The 20,996-nt window shown below is 42.4% G+C and overlaps 1 protein-coding gene across 36 annotated transcripts in view; it reads right to left on the bottom strand.

The window, feature by feature from the left end:
* The window catches only part of PLCB4 (phospholipase C beta 4), a 483,574-nt gene that overhangs the window by 150,057 nt on the left and 312,521 nt on the right, over positions 1 to 20,996 (bottom strand). For all 36 annotated transcript variants that reach the window (XM_086335129.1, XM_086335117.1, XM_086335149.1 and 33 more), the window contains 3 exons: positions 13,150 to 13,230; positions 11,505 to 11,564; positions 9,922 to 10,065 (listed from right to left, as the gene is read on the bottom strand). In XM_086335129.1, the coding sequence (XP_086191255.1) occupies positions 9,922 to 10,065; positions 11,505 to 11,564; positions 13,150 to 13,230 (285 nt within the window). The remainder of the gene's footprint in view (positions 1 to 9,921; positions 10,066 to 11,504; positions 11,565 to 13,149; positions 13,231 to 20,996) is intronic.

Raw genomic sequence — 20,996 nt, forward strand, 5'->3', positions numbered from 1 at the left:
ATTTGTCAACATTTTAACATCAGGAAATTTCATGTAAAAAATCCAGATGTCCAGTATCTCATGGAAAAAACACCACCAACAACCATCTAGCAACCTCTGGGCCATGTTCTGATGGTTGGAAAACTGGCAAGAGGTAAGTGCCCCCAGATGGGGTATGTACCCCTCACTTTGCTACGTTCTATTCCATCCCTGTCTGTCTCCCAGCACCTTTCCATTACTCACATCATCTCCCTAGCTCCCGTAGGCATCTGGGTCAGCAACTTCTGGTCTAAAGGAACTAATTTTTGATAATACAGAGATAAAGAAATAATTTCAGAGTGCAAAGAGCACCACCATGGGTCAGACAGTAAGTCCTGGATCCTTGGACAGACAGTCTGGCAAGAGGAGCATGAGAACTGCTGGAGAAAGGGAGGGCAAAGATGACAGGTGGCCACGGAGGCCCCCAGGACAAGTGTTACCCACTCCACATGCACTGATGCATACTACCCTCCCAAGGCTCAGAATTTCATGGTCTCCACATTCAACCCAGCTATTAAGCAAATGAGCCCCACTTTCTTTTTGGCAAGAAGAAAACACCTAGGTGAGATGGGGACACTTAAAGTTCACAAATACGCATCCACCCATTTGCTCCAATTCACAGCTTGTCCTTAAGAAAACTTTTTACTGCACCTTGCTGATTTGCTTCCCATGAATTCGGGATGGTTTAAAGAAAAAATAAAACAAAAGCACGCCAACAGTCACTCTTGGAAACACGAAACACACACACACGCTCACATACACGCACCCCATCCCAAACTTGAGCCTCAAAAAACCATGAGACAATGTGGTGAAGAACTTAAATCAATTAGTATATTGGGGCTTGGACGATGGATAGGAAATGCAGATTTACAACTGAGCTCCTTTAGCATTCAGCAGGCATCGGCTCAGGTGAGCCTAGGCAGCAAACCAGTAAATGTAAGTTCCTCAAACTAGTAAATGCAAGTTCCTCAAGGCTGCTCTGCAAGAGAAGCAGGAGAAACTCCTTACAGAGCTTTTCTTCAGGGCAGCAGCTCTAACCTTGAGCTCCTCAACTTGAGCACTAGGGCAGAGCCTAAGATCTCACATCTTGGATTAAGTTCCCAGGTACCGCTGAAGCTGCTGGTCAGGGACCACACTTTGAGAACCACTGGATAGCTAACACAATTAAAACTACACTTCAAGAAATAGCTTTTTCCCACCTAGGGTCACAGAAATAAATTCATTTTAATCATGCTTTTTGTATTAGTGAATTCTAACCATTTCTGATAAGGCCACAGGAATCAGTAGGTCCACAGATTCACCTGCCTGCTGCAGTCAATTAATTTGATAAAAACTTGTTTGGGTTCAAAGTGGCTAAAATATTTGGACTAAGTCCATTTGTATGCTAAGCAAATGGGGACTTAAACTTCATCCAGCATCAGAATCACCTGGGAGGCTAGTTAAAATATTACTGTAAAAATACTGAATCACGATGATGTGCCCTCAAATTAACATACCATTGTTTATCTTAATTGTTTATAACATTGTATATTAATATAACTGTTATATTAATCAGTTATACTTTGATTAACAAAAAGAGAAACAAAAACTGATAGCTGAGCTCCATTCTGAGAATTTCAGATTTATTAGGCTGGCCTAAGACCCAAGAATTTGCATTTTTAAGAAAGTCCCAGGTGAGGCTTCTGGTTAGATCCCTTTGAGTAGGTCAGTGCTTGCCTATGGGTAGAGGACCTAGTTGAAAGGAGGGGAGCTCTGCGTGAGTGCTAAGTCACTTCAGTGGTGTTTGTGACCCTTTGCAATTCGACCCTATGGACTGCAGTCCGCCAGGCTCCTCTGCCCATGGCATTCTCCAGGCAAGAATAACGGAGTGGGTTGCCACACCCTCCTCCAAGAGACCTTCCCGACCCAGGGATCGAACTCGAGTCTCTTTTGTCTCTGCCTTGGCACGTGGGCCCTTTACCACTAGCACCACCTGGAAATCTCAGGGGAGCTCTGCAGAGTGTGAGCAAAGCCATTAGCCAGCACTGACTAAATGTGAACTTGATTTTTCTTCCTTAACAAAACAAAGAATAAATCCCTTCTCCAAGAACTTTTGCAGTGATTCTTCCACTCAACATAATTTCAATTCAGCAGAGTGATTCTGACATTCAATCCAATTGACTAAAATACGATTTTATTACCTGTAATAAACTATCTGACCTTATCTTTTTTGTCTACAAGAAGAAGACACAACATTTTTGTAATTTACTTTCTACAGTATTCAATCATGGGTTTATTTGATGACTTGGTTACAAAGCATAATTTATGGAGTTTGCCAAATATTTACAACCTACAGAAAGTATGATGAGCAGTCTGGAAGTTGTCTAAACTCAAATCCAAATCTGTGCATTTTGAACTTCATAATAACAGCTTATTTTTGTAATCAAAATAAAATTCAACTTGGTATAAAATAACATATTTATTTGTGGAGATTTTCAAAGAGGGTTGCCTTTCAGTCTTATGAACAGTGACTGTGCTTGCAGTTTGCTCTGTAGCACCAGCTGGAACTAAATGAAAGACATCTGAACTCCCTTCAACACGCCAGAGACAAAATCTTCCCCCGCTAGTTGTATCCTAAGAGAGAAAAAATACATCAGAGAAACCAAATTTCTCTTCTAACTAAAGAAGTTTATTACAATATTTGGCATTTTTTGTAGGGTTTATGGGCTTCCCTGGTGGCTCAGACAGTAAAGAATCCACCTGCAACATGGGAGACCTGGGTTCGATCCCTGGGTTGGGAAGATCCCCTGGAGGAGTGAATGGCTACCCACTCCAGTATTCTCGCCTGGAGAATCCCTATGCATAGAAGAGCCTGGCGGGCTACAGTCCCCAGGGTCACAAAGAGTTGGACACAACTGAGCGACTAAGCACACAGCACAATAGGGTTTATCGTAAAACAGTGGCAGAGAGATGAGGAGGATTCAGAAAAAAGCTCTATTACATACAGTTTAGAAACAAAATGGGAAATATCTCCTCCATGCAATTGTTTTTACTTATAGATGTTTTAGGTTATGTGACCGATCAGACACACCTATTACCCAAAGGCATACCGGATTTGAGGAAAAAGTACCAGCAATTTGCTAGCAATTCCTTTTAACAGAAGACCTTTAAGGAGAGGAAATGAAAGCAGAGTTTTCTAACTGGAATGACAGGAAGGATTTAGGGAAGCAGAAAATAATGATCTCAATTGGAAAGAGGTCAAGACACTGGGGTTACAGCCTCCAGGCTTGTCATGGATCCTCAGCAACAGCCCCCTTACATCCTGAAAAATGACTCTAAAAATAATGCCATGGAATCCCAGACATTTTGGATTACGATTGAATCACATTTTCTTGGTTTTCTTATCCAAACATCATTCTCCTAGCTTTTATTATAGCTAAACTGTAAAAAACTTTAAGGTTATCACCTAGGTTAGAGTTTATGGATTCAGACCATAAACCTCAATAAAATGAGGGCAAATGTATGGACACTGAGGGGGAAAGAGGGTGTGATGAACTGGGAGACAGGGAGTGACACATATACACTATAGATACTATGCATAAAATAGACAACCAATGAGAACCTGCTGTGCAGCTCAGAGAGCTCTGCTCAGTGCTCTGCAGTGACCCAGATGGGGAGGAAATCCAAGAAAGAGGGGATGTATGTGTGCATGCAGCTGATTCACTGTGCTGAACAGCGGGAACTAACACAACATTGTAAAGCAGCTATAGTCCAATACAAATTAAGGTTAATAATGAAAAAGAAAAAATAAATCATACCAAAAAAGACAAGCGAGAAGAGAAAAACAAACATCTTTCTCTCTGCGTCTGATTCCACTCCAGGAGGCTGCCACTGTTACATGTTTCTTTGTCATTCTGGAAATTATATATATATATATATATATATATATATATATATATATATATATATATATGAGATGGCTGGATGGCATCACTGACTTGATGCATGTGAGTCTCAGTGAACGCCGGGAGTTGGTGATGGACAGCGAGGCCTGGCGTGCTGCGATTCATGGGGTCAAAAAGAGTCGGACACGACTGAGCATCTGATCTGATATATATATCTCTAAAGGGACTTCCCTTGGGAGCAGGTTCAGTCCCTGGTTGGGGAGCTCAGATCCCACATGTCCCGTGGCCAACAAACCAAAACATAAAACTGAAGCAATACGGAAACAAATTCACTAGAGTTTAAAGATGGCCCACATAAAAACACTTTATATATACAAAACAACAAAACGCATGTACTGAGCACTGATTACATGTCAGGCGCTGAAGGTTCTAGATGCTAGGATGTAGCAGGGAATGGGAAGGCAATAACTGAACGTATGGCGTGTAAGTAGTGGTAAGCGCTACGAAGGAAAATAAAGCAGGACAAGGAGTTAGCATGTGCTGAGGGGAGATGCGGCAGGCAGCTAAGGTGAGGTTCCAGCAGAGAAATGTGAGGGAGGAAGCGCTGCATGTAACTGGGGAATCGCGTGTTCCAGGCAAAAGGAATTGTATGCACGGGCGAAGTTCCCGAGGCTGGAAGGAAATAGGGAGGGGGGTGGTAGCAGCCAGAGGAAGGGAGGTGAGAAGGGACTCTTTAAGGCCCCGTAAGCCTTGGAGGATTCTAAGCATCAGTGATGGGATCTGAATTACTTCCTAGAAACATCCTTCCAACTGCTATTTTGGGAACAGACTACAACAGGTAAGGTCAAGGCAGAGAATTAGGGGAGAAATGGTATTGAGTTGGAGAGCACTGCAGTGATGGTGATGGTAGAATCAGCTAGATTCTAGACACAGAGTGTTTGCTAACAGACCGATCAGGACACACGAGGAGAGTGTCCGTGGCCTCAGCAACCGGAAGGATGTGGCTGGAAGGTTTGATGTGGCCTTACGTTTAGGATCCTATCAGACATTTATTCCATAGGGGAGAAAGCTCTATAAAATTGAGCTCAAATCTTATTAAAGAGGTAGAGGGACTGCTGCTGCTGCTGCTACTAAGTTGCTTCGGTCGTGTCCGACCCTGTGTGACCCCACAGACGGCAGCCCACCAGGCTCCCCCGTCCCTGGGATTCTCCAGGCAAGAACACTGGAGTGGGTTGCCACTTCCTTCTCCAATGCGTGAAAGTGAAGTCGCTCAGTCATGTCTGACTCTTCGTGACCCCATGGACTGCAGCCCACCAGGCTCCTCCGTCCATGGGATTTTCCAGGCAAGAGTACTGGAGTGGGGTGCCATTGCCTTCTCCGGTAGAGGGACTAGGCAAGCTTATTTACTCTTTAAGCAGAGGGCATGGCTGAAGAAAAGACAAGATGAGCTATAAGGGTGTTTTTTATACAAGTGTCATCTTTTATCTCGAGAAGGCAACTTGGCAGCAGCATCTTTTATCTAAACAAGAAAATGCACCGTCATTTTCACTGTCTCGGGTACTGTGAAAATATTTTGTATTTATTTGAAACCTTAACTCTAGTAAAGTAAGACTTCACGTTAAATGTTATTGACTCTTAAAACACCCACTTGAAATAAGAAAAGATATCAGAGAAACCTTTTAGGACGTGGAGGAACAAGGAAGTAAGATGACTTTCACAGAGTCAGGCAAGGTCCCACATGGGAAAGCTGGTCCTCCGTCGATAGGACATGAATTGATGAATCCCATCTGCCTGGATTCAATGTTTGGTTAAGTGAATTTTTCAGAATCATTGGACTGTAAGTATCATACAAGCCCAGGAATTAAGAATAGACTCAAGAATCTCAAATAAATACTCCTAAGCAAGGTCTGTACTAGAAAGCCTCTTAAAACTTCTATATCACTGGGCAGACCAAGACTTGTCAGATGGCATAAAACAATCAAAACATTCTGACCACCCAGGGAATGGCTAATCCTCACAGTTAATAAGCTATTTTTCAACATTTTGTAAGTTTCTGCTCTCATCTTGCATGAGTACCATGAGTTATTTATGTTTATTTCTATACCTGTTTGTAATAAAAACTACGTCAATCAGTAAAAAATGCTTGTGGAAGGAAAGAGGGTGGCTGGTTCTTTCAGTGAATACTTGGGAAGATTTCTTTAAAGGTAAGTTGAGAAGAATTTTTTCTCGAGTTCTATGTAAATGAGACAACTAAAAGATTAGGGAAAGAAGTTAGTCAATTGGAGGATTCTGTTCTTTAACTGCTCCAAGAATGTCTTTAAAGTCGACTCAGTTGTGTTTTAAAGAAACAAACTGGATATTTCAGACAATGCATTATGGGTGAAGTACAAGTGGAAAAAAAAAGGCTTCCCAGGTGGTGCTAGCGGTAAAGAATCTGCCTACCAATTCAGAGATGCAAGAGACAAAGGTTCTATCTTGGGTTCAGGAAAATCCCCTGGAGTAGGAAATGGCAACCCACTCTAGTATTCTTGCCTGGAAAATTCCATGGACAGAGGCGCCTGCTTGCCTACAGTCCATAGGGCCACAAAGAGTTGGACAAGCCTGAGCACACATGGCAAAAAATCCATCAACCACAACCAATAGACCCAAACTGAATGCAAAGATTTTGGCCCTAACATTAAAAGATTGGCCAACAACTACCAAATCTATATGTTTCAAGTTAGAATAGCGTCTTTGTGGAGTTCTGTCCCAGGCCACAGGTGTGAGGCCTTGCGCCAAGGCCACAGAAGTGGAGCCCAGAGCCAAGGGCACCTCTGAAGCTGACCGAGCCCCTTTGTAACCGTGGCCCCAAAGGCCCCCTGATCATCACCAACCAGCTTCCTGACACCAAATTCAGCAAAAATGCCACCCCATGATCACCCTATCATGCCTTAACCAGTCACCTAAAGCCAAGCCTCCAGCAGGAATCTGCTTTGTCTTGAGGCTATAAAAACCGGCTACTAACCCACGGAAAGTGTCGCCTCTCCCTGGTCCGTCAGCAGTCTGGCCTGCTGCACTCGCAGTGCCCACGCTATCTCTGCTCTGTGTTCTTAATAAACTCACTCCCTTCTGAAAGGCTCTGTGTCTGGAAATTCTTTTCCAACCCAAGCTCAGCCTGCCATAAGAGTGTTTAAGGTCTGTAAGTGTAATTTTTAAAAATGATGGTTTACTTTAACTGACTTCTGTGATAACGTGAACAGAATATCGCTAGCTAAGAGCTGTTCTATGGTCCCATGATCCTGGGCTCCTAAGTTGTATTCATGTCAAAATGGTATGACCACAAAAAACCCCACATCTTATCTTTAAGTATAGACTTCTGCCCTGGAACACAGACTTATATATCACATATTTGTGACTATAGGGTTCAGACCATGGCTCTTAAGTAAAACAAGACTGCAGCAATCAAAGCATGGAAGTAAGGACATTTCGATTTACTGATCCGAGCCACCTTCCCAGGGCTGTACTTGCTCAGGGACGGGGTGGAGTTGACAGTATCACACAAGAAATCAGAAGGCTGAGTTTTAGGCTGGACTCTGGCCTAGCCTGCTGGGTAGACTCAGGCCAGTTCTTTTCACTTCTTGGCTTCCTCTTCTACATCTGAAAAATGCAGTGTCTCAGTTCCACCTCCAGCTCTGAAATTCTAGGACTCTGTGATCTGAACAGTGAATGTACACTGGGGGCTTTCGATGAGAAAGGCACAGGCACTTTCCACGTAATGCATCTTGTAACCTACATAGCAATCCTACGAGCAGGCACTGTGATGCTGTTCCATTCTGAGATGAAGCAGGTGAGGTTCAGCGAGGCCACTCTCGTGTCTTGGTCACTCAACTGGGAAGAGGAAGAGGCAGGATGTGCGGCCAGGCAACTTGTTCCCTATCCCAGATTCTTAAGGTCATATGAGTCATAGGGTTTCTTGTAATACGACAAGTTGACAAAAGACATGACACAGGTCTACAGAACTGTCATTTTGCAAAATTTCAAGCATCTAAATATCTGTCTGGTTAACAAGTCTTTCTCTTTCTGGGTGATCAGCATGGACTTCTGGGATTGAATGTTGCTATGGCAAATAGCAACCAGAAAGACCTTTGTAGCAAATAACATTAGCGTGCACTAGAAACAACGCTTGTTTAGATCAGCAGGGTTCAAGAAACCATCCAAATGGGTGTTGATCTGAGCACCGTAATGAAAGAACAATATTGAAAGCAACATCTGTTTTCCCAAAGCGAGGTGATCTGGAAAAGCAGCATAAAACCAACCAAGCCATGCAAGTACAGAAGCAAAGGCTCTCATGTCATATGAAACATCCATTCCTGCCTGGACCCAGAGCCACAGTTGGGAGCTTCTCAAACTTTACTGCACATATGAGTCACTGGGCAGGCAGAGGGGTGCGGAGGAGCTTGTTAGTAATGAAGATTCTGGATCTGTAGGTCTATGTGGGCCTGAGATTCTAATGTGCAGGGAGTTCCCACTGAGCGTGTGCAGCTAGAAAGTGGACCACACTTTGTGAGTGAGGGTGAAAGAGTCTCGACAGTCTCAGTATCTGTGAGGGTGAGTCTTGAAGGTCTCAGTATCTGTAGAACTCAATTCTGCACCCCTTGATTCTGGGTCCAGGGTAAAGTCTTCTCATCCCAGTTTCATCAAATAATCTTACCTGGATATTCCCTGAGGGCTCTAAAGTTCAATATTTCTAATGATGACCTTTCTCATTCAACCCTGTACTGAGCTTCTACTTGCAGGATCAATGGGAAAATAAAATGCCCACCTCCCAGTCTCCCAAACCCAGATCTCTGCCATGGAAGAGCAGAGGCCCAGGCCTCTTCACACATTTTATGCAAAGATAATGGTGCTCTGTCTACAGGTAATACTGCCTGAAGACAGACAATGTGCAGGAGAGTGAATGACATTCGAGGCTTTCTACTTTGGGCAATATTTCTTTAAGACTCACTTGCCAGGGCAATGGTAGGCTGCTTATGGTACTAAGATGGATCATAACCCAACACTTTCATAGCTTACAGGCAGGGTGGGTACAAATTATCTAGACGTGCACTAACAGGGTAGCCACAGCCATATGCAGCAACTGAGATGCAGTTCATCTGAACTGAAAACGCGTATTATATTTTGACAACTTTGTATGAACAGAAGAATCTAAAATATGTTAATTGATTATATAATGATTTCCTACTAAAATGACATATTGGGTTACAAAATGACATACCAGAATTTAAAAAGATACATGCATCCCTGTGTTCAGAGCAACATTGCTTACAACAGCCAAGACATGGAACCAATCTAAACACCCATTGACAGAGGAATGGATAAAGACGACATGGTACATTCATACAACGGACTACGACTCAGCCGTAAAAAAGAATGAAATAAGGCCATTTGCAGCAACATGGATGGGCTTAAGAGAGGATCACACTAAGTGAAGTAAGCCAGGCAGGGAAAGGTAAATGCCATATGGTATCACTTCTATGTGGAATATAAAATAACGAAATTAATTTTACCTCTGGCTACCAGGAAAAATTAAACTACATCTGTGGCTTGCATTATATTTCAGCTGGGTAGTGCTGATCTAACTCTTTGCTAGTCAAACTGTGGTTCTCAGACCAGTAGCATCAGCATCAACTGCGAGCTTGTTAGAAAGGGAGAATGTGTCCTCACCTCAGACCTACTGAATCAGAATCTGCATTTTTACTAAATCTCAGATGATTCTTGTGTACATTCTGGTTAGAGAGGTTCGTATAACATATCACAGTCAGTGTTCAGGCTGCTGGTATTCGTGAGTGACACGCTGAAAGGGTATTGCGCTTGCTGAATTTTTTAGGGCAACATTCTAACAAGCAATGGAAACTTTCTTTAAAATTTAAATTAAATTATACAATTCAAAATATATATCAAAATGACATTATACATGAAAAATTATGTGCACCACACATGTCCATATGGGAATGGAAGGAGGCTGTGTCACGGAGGATACCTTAGTTATTTCTGGATTTTCAGCCACCATGTACGTGAAACTGATGTTCACCAGATCTGCACCACTGCACACGCAAACTATCCGCCCTTCCAGATCATTTTCTGATTTGCCAAGAGCTTCAAGAGCAGCCAAAATTTTGGGATCCTATAGAGGTAGACAGATAGGAAAAAAAATACATTAGATCACAGAGCATAGAAAAAGAAACTACATTTGATGTAAAAACATCCAGTAAAGCAAATTCTTCATTCTATCTAAAAATGTCTAGATATCTAGTGTCATTCTAAAACTCATATAGGTAAAATCTATCACACTACACATTACTGGATCTCACCCGGTAAGAAAGGTATTATACAGTTATTGATTTAGAAGGTGGGGAGGCAGGGTCCTCCTTTCAATTGAGGGCTGTAGCTATCGAGGACGTGAACTATGGCAACAGGACTCAAAGGCTGTGCCTGAGACCTGACTGTCTGCAAAGGTCCAAGGGGTTTCTCACAGAGAACAGTTGTGGGGGATTCATGCACACACATGCAGGGCACTGCCACAGTCAGCAACCTCAAGTTGTTAAAAGTGAGATTGAGTCTTTCAAATAGCCTGGACACAAAGAATGAACACGTGCATCTCCAGGAGCCCTGGCTTCCTCATTTGGAATGAAAACTGTGTAAGTTTGCCCTAATTAGCAGATAAAATAGCGGCTTTGTCCTCTGAAAGAACTCAGGCGGAAATGCCAAGGTAGTTATACAGAGATTTTAAACTAACATTAAAGAGGGTCACTAACAGAAACCAAAAACAAAGTGAGGAACAATTATAATTTTGTTTTGAACATCTAAACATCTGCAAACCTGCAAGACTATTATGGAAAAGGGATACATGCCATGCTGGAATATTCTAGGGGAAAACCATCTTTTAAATTCCTAGCGCAAATAGCTTCTCATTCAAACAAATCAATCACTGTGAAGAGGCTTATTTATGTGCTCTGTCATTCTCTTTTCTCAGAGGCAAACTGAGCCTTCAAGGTGAGCCAGGGTCTGCGTGCACAGGTGCACAGACATGGAACTACCCGAGTCATCTAAATTTCCACATCAGCCATGGACCAGAAGTGACTCACTGTTTGCTGAAAAAGAAGGTGGGGACAGGGGGAAGGGGTACTTGCCAGATTAATTTCTGAGTTAAGGGAACAGTTTACTTCGATGCTCATATCACACAAGGGTCATAATTTTCAGAGGTTAATAACAATTTCTAATTAAACCCAATGCAACCCAAATCACCCAACCATTACAGATGAGATTTCTAAACTGTATCTGTTCTTCATTTGGGGGCAGTAATGGGCCTCCCCGGTGGCTCAGTGGTAAGGAATATGCCTGCAAGGCAGGAGACAAGGTTTCGACCCCAGATCAGGAAGATCCCCTGGAGAAGGAAATGCAACCCGCTGCAGTACTCTTGCCTGGGAAATCCCATGGAAGAGTAGCCTGCTAGGCTACAGTCCTTGGGGTCACAAGAGGTGACACAAATGAGTGACTAAACAACAACAAAGGGGTTACACAACAGTCTGTGTCCAAAGAACAACAGACACCAAGCGTGGGTACCTTCGGTGTGGCTCCCAGCCGAACACTGTTGATGAGGGAGCATTCTAGCACTTGGCCTTCCTGCAAAGAGAGCACATAACACAGCAGTGAGTCTAAATTCTGCCAGACCTACAGCACAGACAGGTGATTTGCAAATGTTTGTGATGATGAAAGCAATGCTGATTCAAGTGAGGCAGAAGCAGGATTAAAAACAAGTAATAACAACAATAATAATTTTCAACAATCAAAAATAGTCAAGATATTTTCCAACCAAACTTTGGTCCATTCATGTGCATGAAGTAAAACCAATACACTGACACTGAGTTGTGGTGAAGGAAAGTGCAGTGTTTACTGTAAGGCTCTAGGCAGGGAGAATCGGTGGCTCTCGCTCTAAAACCCTCAACTCCCTAAAGCAAAGGGTTTCAGCAAAACAACTTCAAAGGGCAGCTGAGGCAGGGATATTGCAGGGTATACGATCAGCTAGTGCACAGTTCTCTGACTGGTTGATGGTGAGATAACATGGTTCACAGGGGTGGACATTATTAATCCTGAGGCTCCAGGAGGCTATGTCCTTATGGTCATCAAGCAATTAAATGCTTCCATTAGGTGGGGGGTTTAGGATCTGTGAAATAACTCAGGAAATGTGCATCAGATACGATCAAGGAACTTCAGAGAGGAGCTAAAGAGGCGGATATGGGGGAGGGGTCTGTTCTGGGAAGGCCCCATAGCATCCTGCCTGGTCTCAGAGACCCCAAACATTCCATTCCATATGTATATATATATACACACATATATATGTAGAATGCAACTCTGAATAAGTGCAAAATGTTACTTTTATATATTTAATATTGTGATTACTGCCATGTATATTCGGAGAAGGCAATGGCACCCTACTCCAGTACTCTTGCCTGGAAAATCCCATGGATGGAGGAGCCTGGTGGGCTACAGTCCATGGGGTCGCAAAGAGTCGGACATGACTGAGCGACTTCACTTTCACTTTTCACTTTCATGCATTGGAGAAGGAAATGGCAAGCCACTCCAGTGTTCTTGCCTTGAGAATCCCAGGGAGCCTGGTGGGCTGCCATCTATGGGGTCGCACAGAGTCGGAAACGACTGAAGCGACTTAGCAGCAGCAGCAGCAGCAGCCATGTATATAATTAAATATATGTGTGTATATGAAATATTAGTGGGACTATACTAACTTAAACTCTGATTCTACTCTTCAGAAATTCAGCTCAAAGGTTCACAAAATGTGAATGCTGTGCCATGTGTTAAGTCCTGGAAAATGCCCTTAAATGCACCTCTGAGACTTCAGCTTGAATACCTCTCTTCTGGGAAATCTTTTTAGCTCCCAAGATTTAAATCAGACTTGCCTGCTTTTAAGCTCTTGTAACCTGACCTTCTCTTTCGCAACTCTCAATGTCTTGTAACTTTCTTTCTTTCTTTTGGATGCCCGACCCTGATTCTAGGCTGGAATCTATAAGGATCACATCCTTGACCATTACTATGTCCCCAACGCCTGGGCACATGGAAGCACATTTTAAAAAGTCTTGAATGAGTGAGTAAGTGTACGGTCCGTACCCGCAAGGGGCTTTCCGTCACTTGTGGAGAAATGAAATGCCTTCACCCTGAGAGCAAGAAGGAGCAACTTGTTTTTGTGCCATACCTTGCCTTCACTTCTCCAGGTCAGAAAGAAGCCAAATTCATCTACTTTGAAGAGGCAGTTGGGTTCAAACACAAAGGATTCCTGTGAAAAAGAAATGTGTTGATCTGTGTGACTCACACCATTTTGAATCTAATAAAAATGCAAATATCTTTTAGCATCTAAACAAAAGATAAATGCATCCTGAATCTAATGACCACATTTCTCATTATATTATGTAACATTTTCATTTTGAAAATTTCTTGCATTCACTTTTGCATTGAAAGACTGATCAATTTTATATAGCATCTTCCTTTAAGGCAGTTTTAAGAACAAAACACACTAATGTTCTGAAGGTACATAGGGAAGTTTTCTCTAAGATTTCGGGAAAAAGAGCTCCTGGAAAGGATTCCCAGGTTTCAGCCAACTGGTCTCACTCCACACAAGAGGAATTGTTGCTGGTCTCTAACATAAATCAAAAATCAGGAGATAATTTTTTTTTTAATCACTGATTTTTTTTTTTTGGTCTACAGAATTCAGCATTCAGAGGATTACTCACATAACTCCTGAGGTTTCTGCTTGTATATCCAATCTCACTGGGTGTTCCATAAACTGGGACTTAAGCAAGAGTTTGAGCTACTCAAGTGTAGTCATGGGAGCAGCAGCATCAACCTCACTTGGGAGATTGACTGCATTGGCAGAATCTAGGGCTCCAGGCCAGACAGACTGAATCAGAGTCTCTGGGGTGGGAACCAGAAATCTGTGTTCCAACAAGCCCTCCAGGTGATTCTAATACACAGTAAAAATCTAAGAACCACTGCTGTGGACATCAGGATCAGATCAAGATGGAATGTTAGCCAAATGCAGGGGCCCCATAGCAGCTAAGTTGTATTTCCCAAAGGATTCCTGGTCTAGCAAGAAAGCACCATTGTTCTTAAAAACTCCAGGCAAGTCCTATGTCAATGAAAGCTAAAGGGCCCCCAGGAAATGAACCCAGATGCCCTCTGCCCTCTGCCTGCATTACACCAAGACTTGGCACTCACACGTCAACAGATCCAGTTCTCGTGACCTAAAGAACTTATCCTCCTAGATAATTATAACACTGCTATAGGAGCTGCTTGGCAAACAGGAACGGTGTGTGACTTCAAACAAATAGAGAGCAATCACTGGATTAAGATTTTAAGCATAGTCCAGACTCTCAATTCAAAACTTATTTTTCTAAATTTCAAGGAAGTAGCAACATTTATCAAGGTAAATCCAATGTCAATGTCACATTTTAGAGTCCCAGGGCCCCTGAACAAAAATTTGTGTAGTTTTCTGACAGGTGAAGAATTATCATGTGCAAGCAGTCACCGCGATGAATAAGATGAAGGAAGGGCATTATGTGACCTTTGTTTATGGAATAAAAATCCAATTCTGCCACTTATTATTTACTTTCTCAAACAAAGACGCTAAGTCTCTGAATCCTTACCTAACAGAAGGAAATATTTATATCTACCTTTTAGGCAATGAAATGAGGTGATAAATGCAAAGCACTTTTACATTTTACCATGAATGTGAGTCACACTGTTACATAGTTCAGCAAGTAGTAGCTACCATCCTTTATCCCTGGTTCAAGTTTACATTTGTGGTAGCAAATTATTAACAATGTGAATTTGTCAATATGTAATGTTTTCGACCCACAGAAATGCATTTCTGGATGGTTCAGCTTTTTAGGAAAGGTTTGACCCAGAAGTGGACACTTTAGATGGGTCTTAGAGGATGAGCAGCAGCTATCCAGGTGAAGCAGCGTGGCAGGCATGCAGGACTGCTGACAGTAGGGGCTTCGGAGGAGGTCATGCGGTAGGTCCACCTTAAGGGGATGATGGAGATGAGACTAGACACATAAATAAGGCTAGATCGAAGGGTGGGGTACACCATACAAAAAGGTATTAAATGTAACCCAAAGGTCTTGAATCATTACTGATTGAGAAACGAGAATAATCAAACTATGAGAATGAACACATTGTAGAATACTTTCCAAGCAATATCTTAATGGTAATAAAGAATTTCAGTGTTCAAAAGTATGACCTAAAATGGTGTTTACAGAGTAGACCTACAATGAATCAGCTACTGTCATTATTTATTTATGTGCACCCAATTCAATTCCAAATAGGGATTTGGAATGACCTAGGAAATATACATGATAAATAAGAATGATTTTCCAGCTTTTTTTCAGGTGGAACTTACAGTTCCTTGGCCTCCTTAATGGCAAAGTTTTTTTCTTTCTTCCTCTCTCAGTTACTTAGTACCCTCTGACTTTACCATTACTACCTGGGAATTTGGATTCCTAACATCCCATTCTTGGATCATCTTGTGCTTTTAACTCCTAGCTCTATAGTCTTCACTCTGCTATATTAATCCGAGTACCTACAACTTCCTGCTTGTTAATCCTGCCCACCTCTCGCTAACCACCAGGCTTTCCTTGCTTTTACTTCCGTCCTTGTCTAGTTTATTTCCGTGATCCAACATTACATCACTTCCTCACAGACACTTCAACTTCTATGTCTCATTTTCCATTTTCATGGCCAAACAACTAAGTCCATCCTGTCCATTTTTTAATCACTAAATTTGATGGAGAAAATTACAAAACTAGATTGTCTGGCTTTGGTTTAAATTCAAGATTATACACTTCAAATGGATAGTCCACATGACTTTCAACCTTATAATTCTTTCTTTTAAAGTTCCCCACCCTTCAAAAGGATGATCTCAGTGCTTCTCAAACTCCTTTACTCCTAGCCAATTACTGAGCTTCATTGATTAAATAAAGGAAACTCATCAGATGAGAACTTTCTCTATCCTTCCTCCTAATAACGTATGCTTTCACCCATCAAAAGTCAATCCCTCCGCTTCTGCTCCAGATTCCATCCTCTTTCACCTACACAAGGATTTCAGTCTTCTATGTATCGTCATCCAATATACATCAGTTTTTCTCTCTATGAGGTCATTCCTATCAGCACACAAATAAGTCCCAGCCATCCCCACCTACTCCTTCACTTACTCCCTCATGTCTCTGATCCATTTTAAGGGCACAGTATCTTGAAGAGTTTGTCTCCAGCCACTGTCTCTACTCTTTCTCTTCCATACCATCTCTGACCAATTCCATCTGCCTTCTGTTCCTCCCACTTGCTAACATATTTCTGCCGGGTTCACCGTGACTCACTTTCACATTGCCATACGCAGGGCACACTTTGATTTGCTCTTCTACATGTTCAACATTACAACTTCTTACATGATCCACAGAAGTTGGCTCTGGGGATTGTTATCTATGTTCTGAGACCTCCTTTAATGCTAAAGCTTTAACACCATCTACTTCTTGATGACTCCCAAATTTATAGTAGCAGCCCTGTCCTCTCTGGGTTCTCAGTTCAGACATCTAACTCTCTTCTTGACTTCTTCACATGAATGTCTCTAAATTAAATCATCCATAACCAAATTCTTTATTCCTCACCCTTTTCCCCCAAGCCTTTCCATCACAAGACATTCTGGGCTCAATACTTGTCACTAGTGTCCTGACTTACTGAAACTACAATCATCCTTGACTTTCCATTAACAAGTCCATTTTCATAGCATCCATCTCTACCACCACCACCACCGCCTTGGTCCAGAGCATCACCATCTTTTTCATAGATTGATCAACTCATTTCTACTCTTTCCTTCACAGCAGGCAGACTGATTCTTCAAATAGTGAAGCCATTTAATAGATCCCTATCATATTTAGGGTGAATTCCCTGGTGGCTCAGACAGTAAGTGTCTGTCTACAATGCGGGAGACCTGGGTTCGATCCCTGGGTCAGGAAGATTCCTTGGAGATGGAAATGGCAACCCATTCCAGTACTCTTGCCTGGAAAATCCCATGGACTGAGGAGCCTGGTGCAGGCTACTGTCCATGGGGTCGCAAAGAGTCGGGCACGACTGAAGCAACTTAGCAGCAGCAGCAGCATGGGCTAAAAGGTCCTGTGTAATCTGGGTCTTAGAGACCTGATCACACATCATTTTCTGTCTTTGTTTTCCTTCTTGTTCACTACACCCATCAGTACTCTTTTCCTTAAGAGTACTTCTTAAGTTCTTCTAGCCTCAGGGCCTTTGCATTGGCTGTTCCTCCTTCCTAGAAGTCTCTTCCTACTGTCTTTAGCTTCTCTTCATCCTACAGGCCTCATTTTAACTCTTCCCTCTTCAGAGGGGATATTTCCTTGACCTCCCTAATAGGTCTCTCATTTTATTTTCTAAGATAGCATCTTGATTATTTCTTTGCTTGAAACTAACACAGTCTGCAATTATTTCATTTCTTTGTTTATTGATTCATGGCTTGGTTCCTACACCAGAGTTTAACCTCCATGAGGGTAGAGTCCTTGAAACTTTCTTGTTCACCTTTGTCCTTCAAGCAGCTAGCACATCAAAGACACACTGAAAGTAAATTCATACACCAAAAATTTAAATGAATGATTTTTTTTCAAAGATACTTCACAGTAGGCCAATATATAAAATGTAAACAAGAAGTCATTCAAGTTGAGGGGGTTACACCAGGCCCCCATAAGGGTGACTCTCCGGAGGGCTCCCATGAACAGACAGACAAACGTAAGGCCACTAATGCTTAGGCTGCCTGCCTGGAAAAGCAGAAGCTTTATCTAATTCATACAAGCTCATCTTAGAGGTATGGTAAGCTCATCTTACCATCTTACTATAGCTCTAGAGGAGCTATTTCACGTTCAAGGTCAGAAGGTGCGGCGGTGAGGAGATACCCCTTGTCCAAGGTAAGGAGCAGCGGCTGCGCTTTGCTGGAACAGCCGTGAAGAGATACCCCACGTCCAAGGTAAGATAAACCCAAGTAAGATGGTAGGTGTTGCAAGAGGGCATCAGAGGGCAGACACGCTGAAACCATATTCACAGAAAACTAGTCAATCTAATCACACTAGGACCACAGCCTTGTCTAACTCAATGAAACTAAGCCATGCCTGTGAGGCCACCCAAGACGGATGGGTCATGGTGGAGAGGTCTGACAGAATGTGGTCCACTGGAGAAGGGAATGGCAAACCACTTCAGTATTCTTGCCTTGAGAACCCCATGAACAGTATGAAAGGGCAAAATGATAGGACACTGAAAGAGAAACTCCCTAGGTCAATCGGTGCCCCATATGCTACTGGAGACAAGTGGAGAAATAACTCCAGAAAGAATGAAGGGATGGAGCCAAAGCAAAAAGAATACCCAGCTGTGGATGTGACTGGTGATGGAAGCAAGGTCCAGTGCTGTAAAGAGCAATATTGCATAGGAACCTGGAATGTCAGGTCCATGAATCAAGGCAAATTGGAAGTGGTCAAACAAGAGATGGCAAGAGTGAATGTCGACATTCTAGGAATCAGCGAACTAAAATGGACTGGAATGGGTGAATTTAACTCAGATGACCATTATATCTACTACTGCGAGTAGGAATCCCTCAGAAGAAATGGAGTAGCCGTCATGGTCAACAAAAGAGTTCGAAATGCAGTACTTGGATGCAATCTCAGAAACGACAGAATGATCTCTGTTCGTTTCCAAGGCAAACTATTCACTATGACAGTAATCCAAGTCTATGTCCCAACCAGTAACGCTGAAGAAGCTGAAGTTGAACGGTTCTATGAAGACCTACAAGACCTTCTAGAACTAACACCCAAAAAACATGTCCTTTTCATTACAGGGGACTGGAATGCAAAAGTAGGAAGTCAAGAAACACCTGGAGTAACAGGCAAATTTGGCCTTGGAATACGCAATGAAGCAGGGCAATAATAGAGTTTTGCCAAGAGAACGCACTGGTCATAGCAAACACCCTCTTCCAACAACACAAGAGAAGACTCTACACATGGACATCACCAGATGGTCAACACCAAAATCAGACTGATTATATTCTTTGCAGCCAAAGATGGAGAAGCTCTATACAGTCAACAAAAACAAGACCAGGAGCTGATTGTGGCTCAGATCATGAACTCCTTTTTGCCAAATTCAGACTGAAATTGAAGAAAGTAGGGAAAACCACTAGACCATTCAGGTTTGACCTAAATCAAATCCCTTATGATTATACAGTAGAAGTAAGAAATGGATTTAAGGGACTAGATCTGATAGATACAGTGCCTGATGAACTATGGACGGAGGTTCATGACATTGTATAGGAGACAGGGATCAAGGCCATCCCCATGGAAAAGAAATGCAAAAAAGCAAAATGGCTGTCTGGGGAGGGCTTACAAATTGCTGTGAAAAGAAGAGAAGCAAAAAGCAAAGGAGAAAAGGAAAGATATAAACATCTGAATGCAGAGTTCCAAAGAACAGCAAGAAGAGATAAGAAAGCCTTCCTCAGCGATCAACGCAAAGAAACAGAGGAAAACAACAGAATGGGAAAGACTAGAGATCTCTTCAAGAAATTAGAGATACCAAGGGAACATTTCAGGCAAAGATGGGCTCGATAAAGGACAGAAATGGCATGGACCTAAGAGAAGCAGAAGATATTAAGAAGAGGTGGCAAGAATACACAGAAGAACTGTACAAAAAAGATCTTCATGACCAAGAAAACCACGATGGTGTGATCATTCACCTAGAGCCAGACATCCTGGAATGTGAAGTCAAGTGGTCCTTACAAAGCATCACTACGAACAAAGCTAGTGGAGGTGATGGAATTCCAGTGGAGCTATTTCAAATCCTGAAACATGATGCTGTTAAAGTGCTGCACTCAATATGCTAGCAATTTGGAAAACTCAGCAGTGGCCACAGGACTGGAAAAGAACAGTTTTCATTTCAATCCCAAAGAAAGGCAATGCCAAAGAATGCTCAAACTACCACACAATTGCACTCATCTCACAAACTAGTAAGGTAATGCTCAAACTTCTCCAAGCCAGGCTTCAGCAATACATGAACAGTGAACTTCCAGATGTTCAAGTGGGTTTTAGAAAAGGCAGAGGAACCAGAGACCAAATTGCCAACATCCGCTGGATCACGGAAAAGCAAGAGAGTTGCAGAAAAACATCTATTTCTGCTTTATTGACTAAGCCAAAGCCTTTGACTGTGTGGATCACAATAACTGGGGAAAATTCTGAAAGAGATGAGAATACCAGATCACCTGACCTGCCTCTTGAGAAATCTGTATGCATGTCAGGAAGCAACAGTTAGAACTGGACATGGAACAACGGACTGGTTCCAAATAGGAAAAGGAGTACGTCAAAACTGCATATTGTCACCCTGCTTATTTAACTTCTATGCAGAGTACATCATGAGAAACACTGGGCTAGAAGAAACACAAGCTGGAATCAAGATTGCTGAGAGAAATATCAATAACCTCAGATATGCAGATGACACCACCTTTATGGCAGAAAGCGAAGAGGAACTAAAAAGCCTCTTGATGAAGGTGAAAGAGGAGAGTGAAAAAGTTGGCTTAAAACTCAACATTCAGAAAACGAAGATCATGGCATCTGGTCCCGTCACTTCATGGGAAATAGATGGGGAAACAGTGTCAGACTTTATTTTTTGGGGCTCCAAAATCACTGCAGATGGTAACTGCATGCATGAAATTAAAAGAAGCTTACTCCTTGGAAGAAAAGTCATGACCAACCTAGATAGAATATTGAAAAGCAGAGACATTACCTTGCCAACAAAGGTCCATCTAGTCAAGGCTATGGTTTCTCCAGTGGTCATGTATGTATGTGAGAGTTGTATTGTGAAGAAAGCTGAGCACCGAAGAATTGATGCTTTTGAACTGTGGTGTTGGAGAAGACTCTTGAGAGTCCCTTGGACTGCAAGGAGATCCAACCAGTCCATTCTGAAGGAGATCAGCCCTGAGATTTCTTTGGAAGGAATGATGCTAAAGCTGAA

The sequence above is a fragment of the Bos grunniens genome, chromosome 13 (assembly GCF_055505025.1).
Source record: "Bos grunniens cultivar Pamir isolate PY7600 chromosome 13, Bosgru_T2T1.0, whole genome shotgun sequence".
Lineage (NCBI taxonomy): Eukaryota > Metazoa > Chordata > Mammalia > Artiodactyla > Bovidae > Bos > Bos grunniens.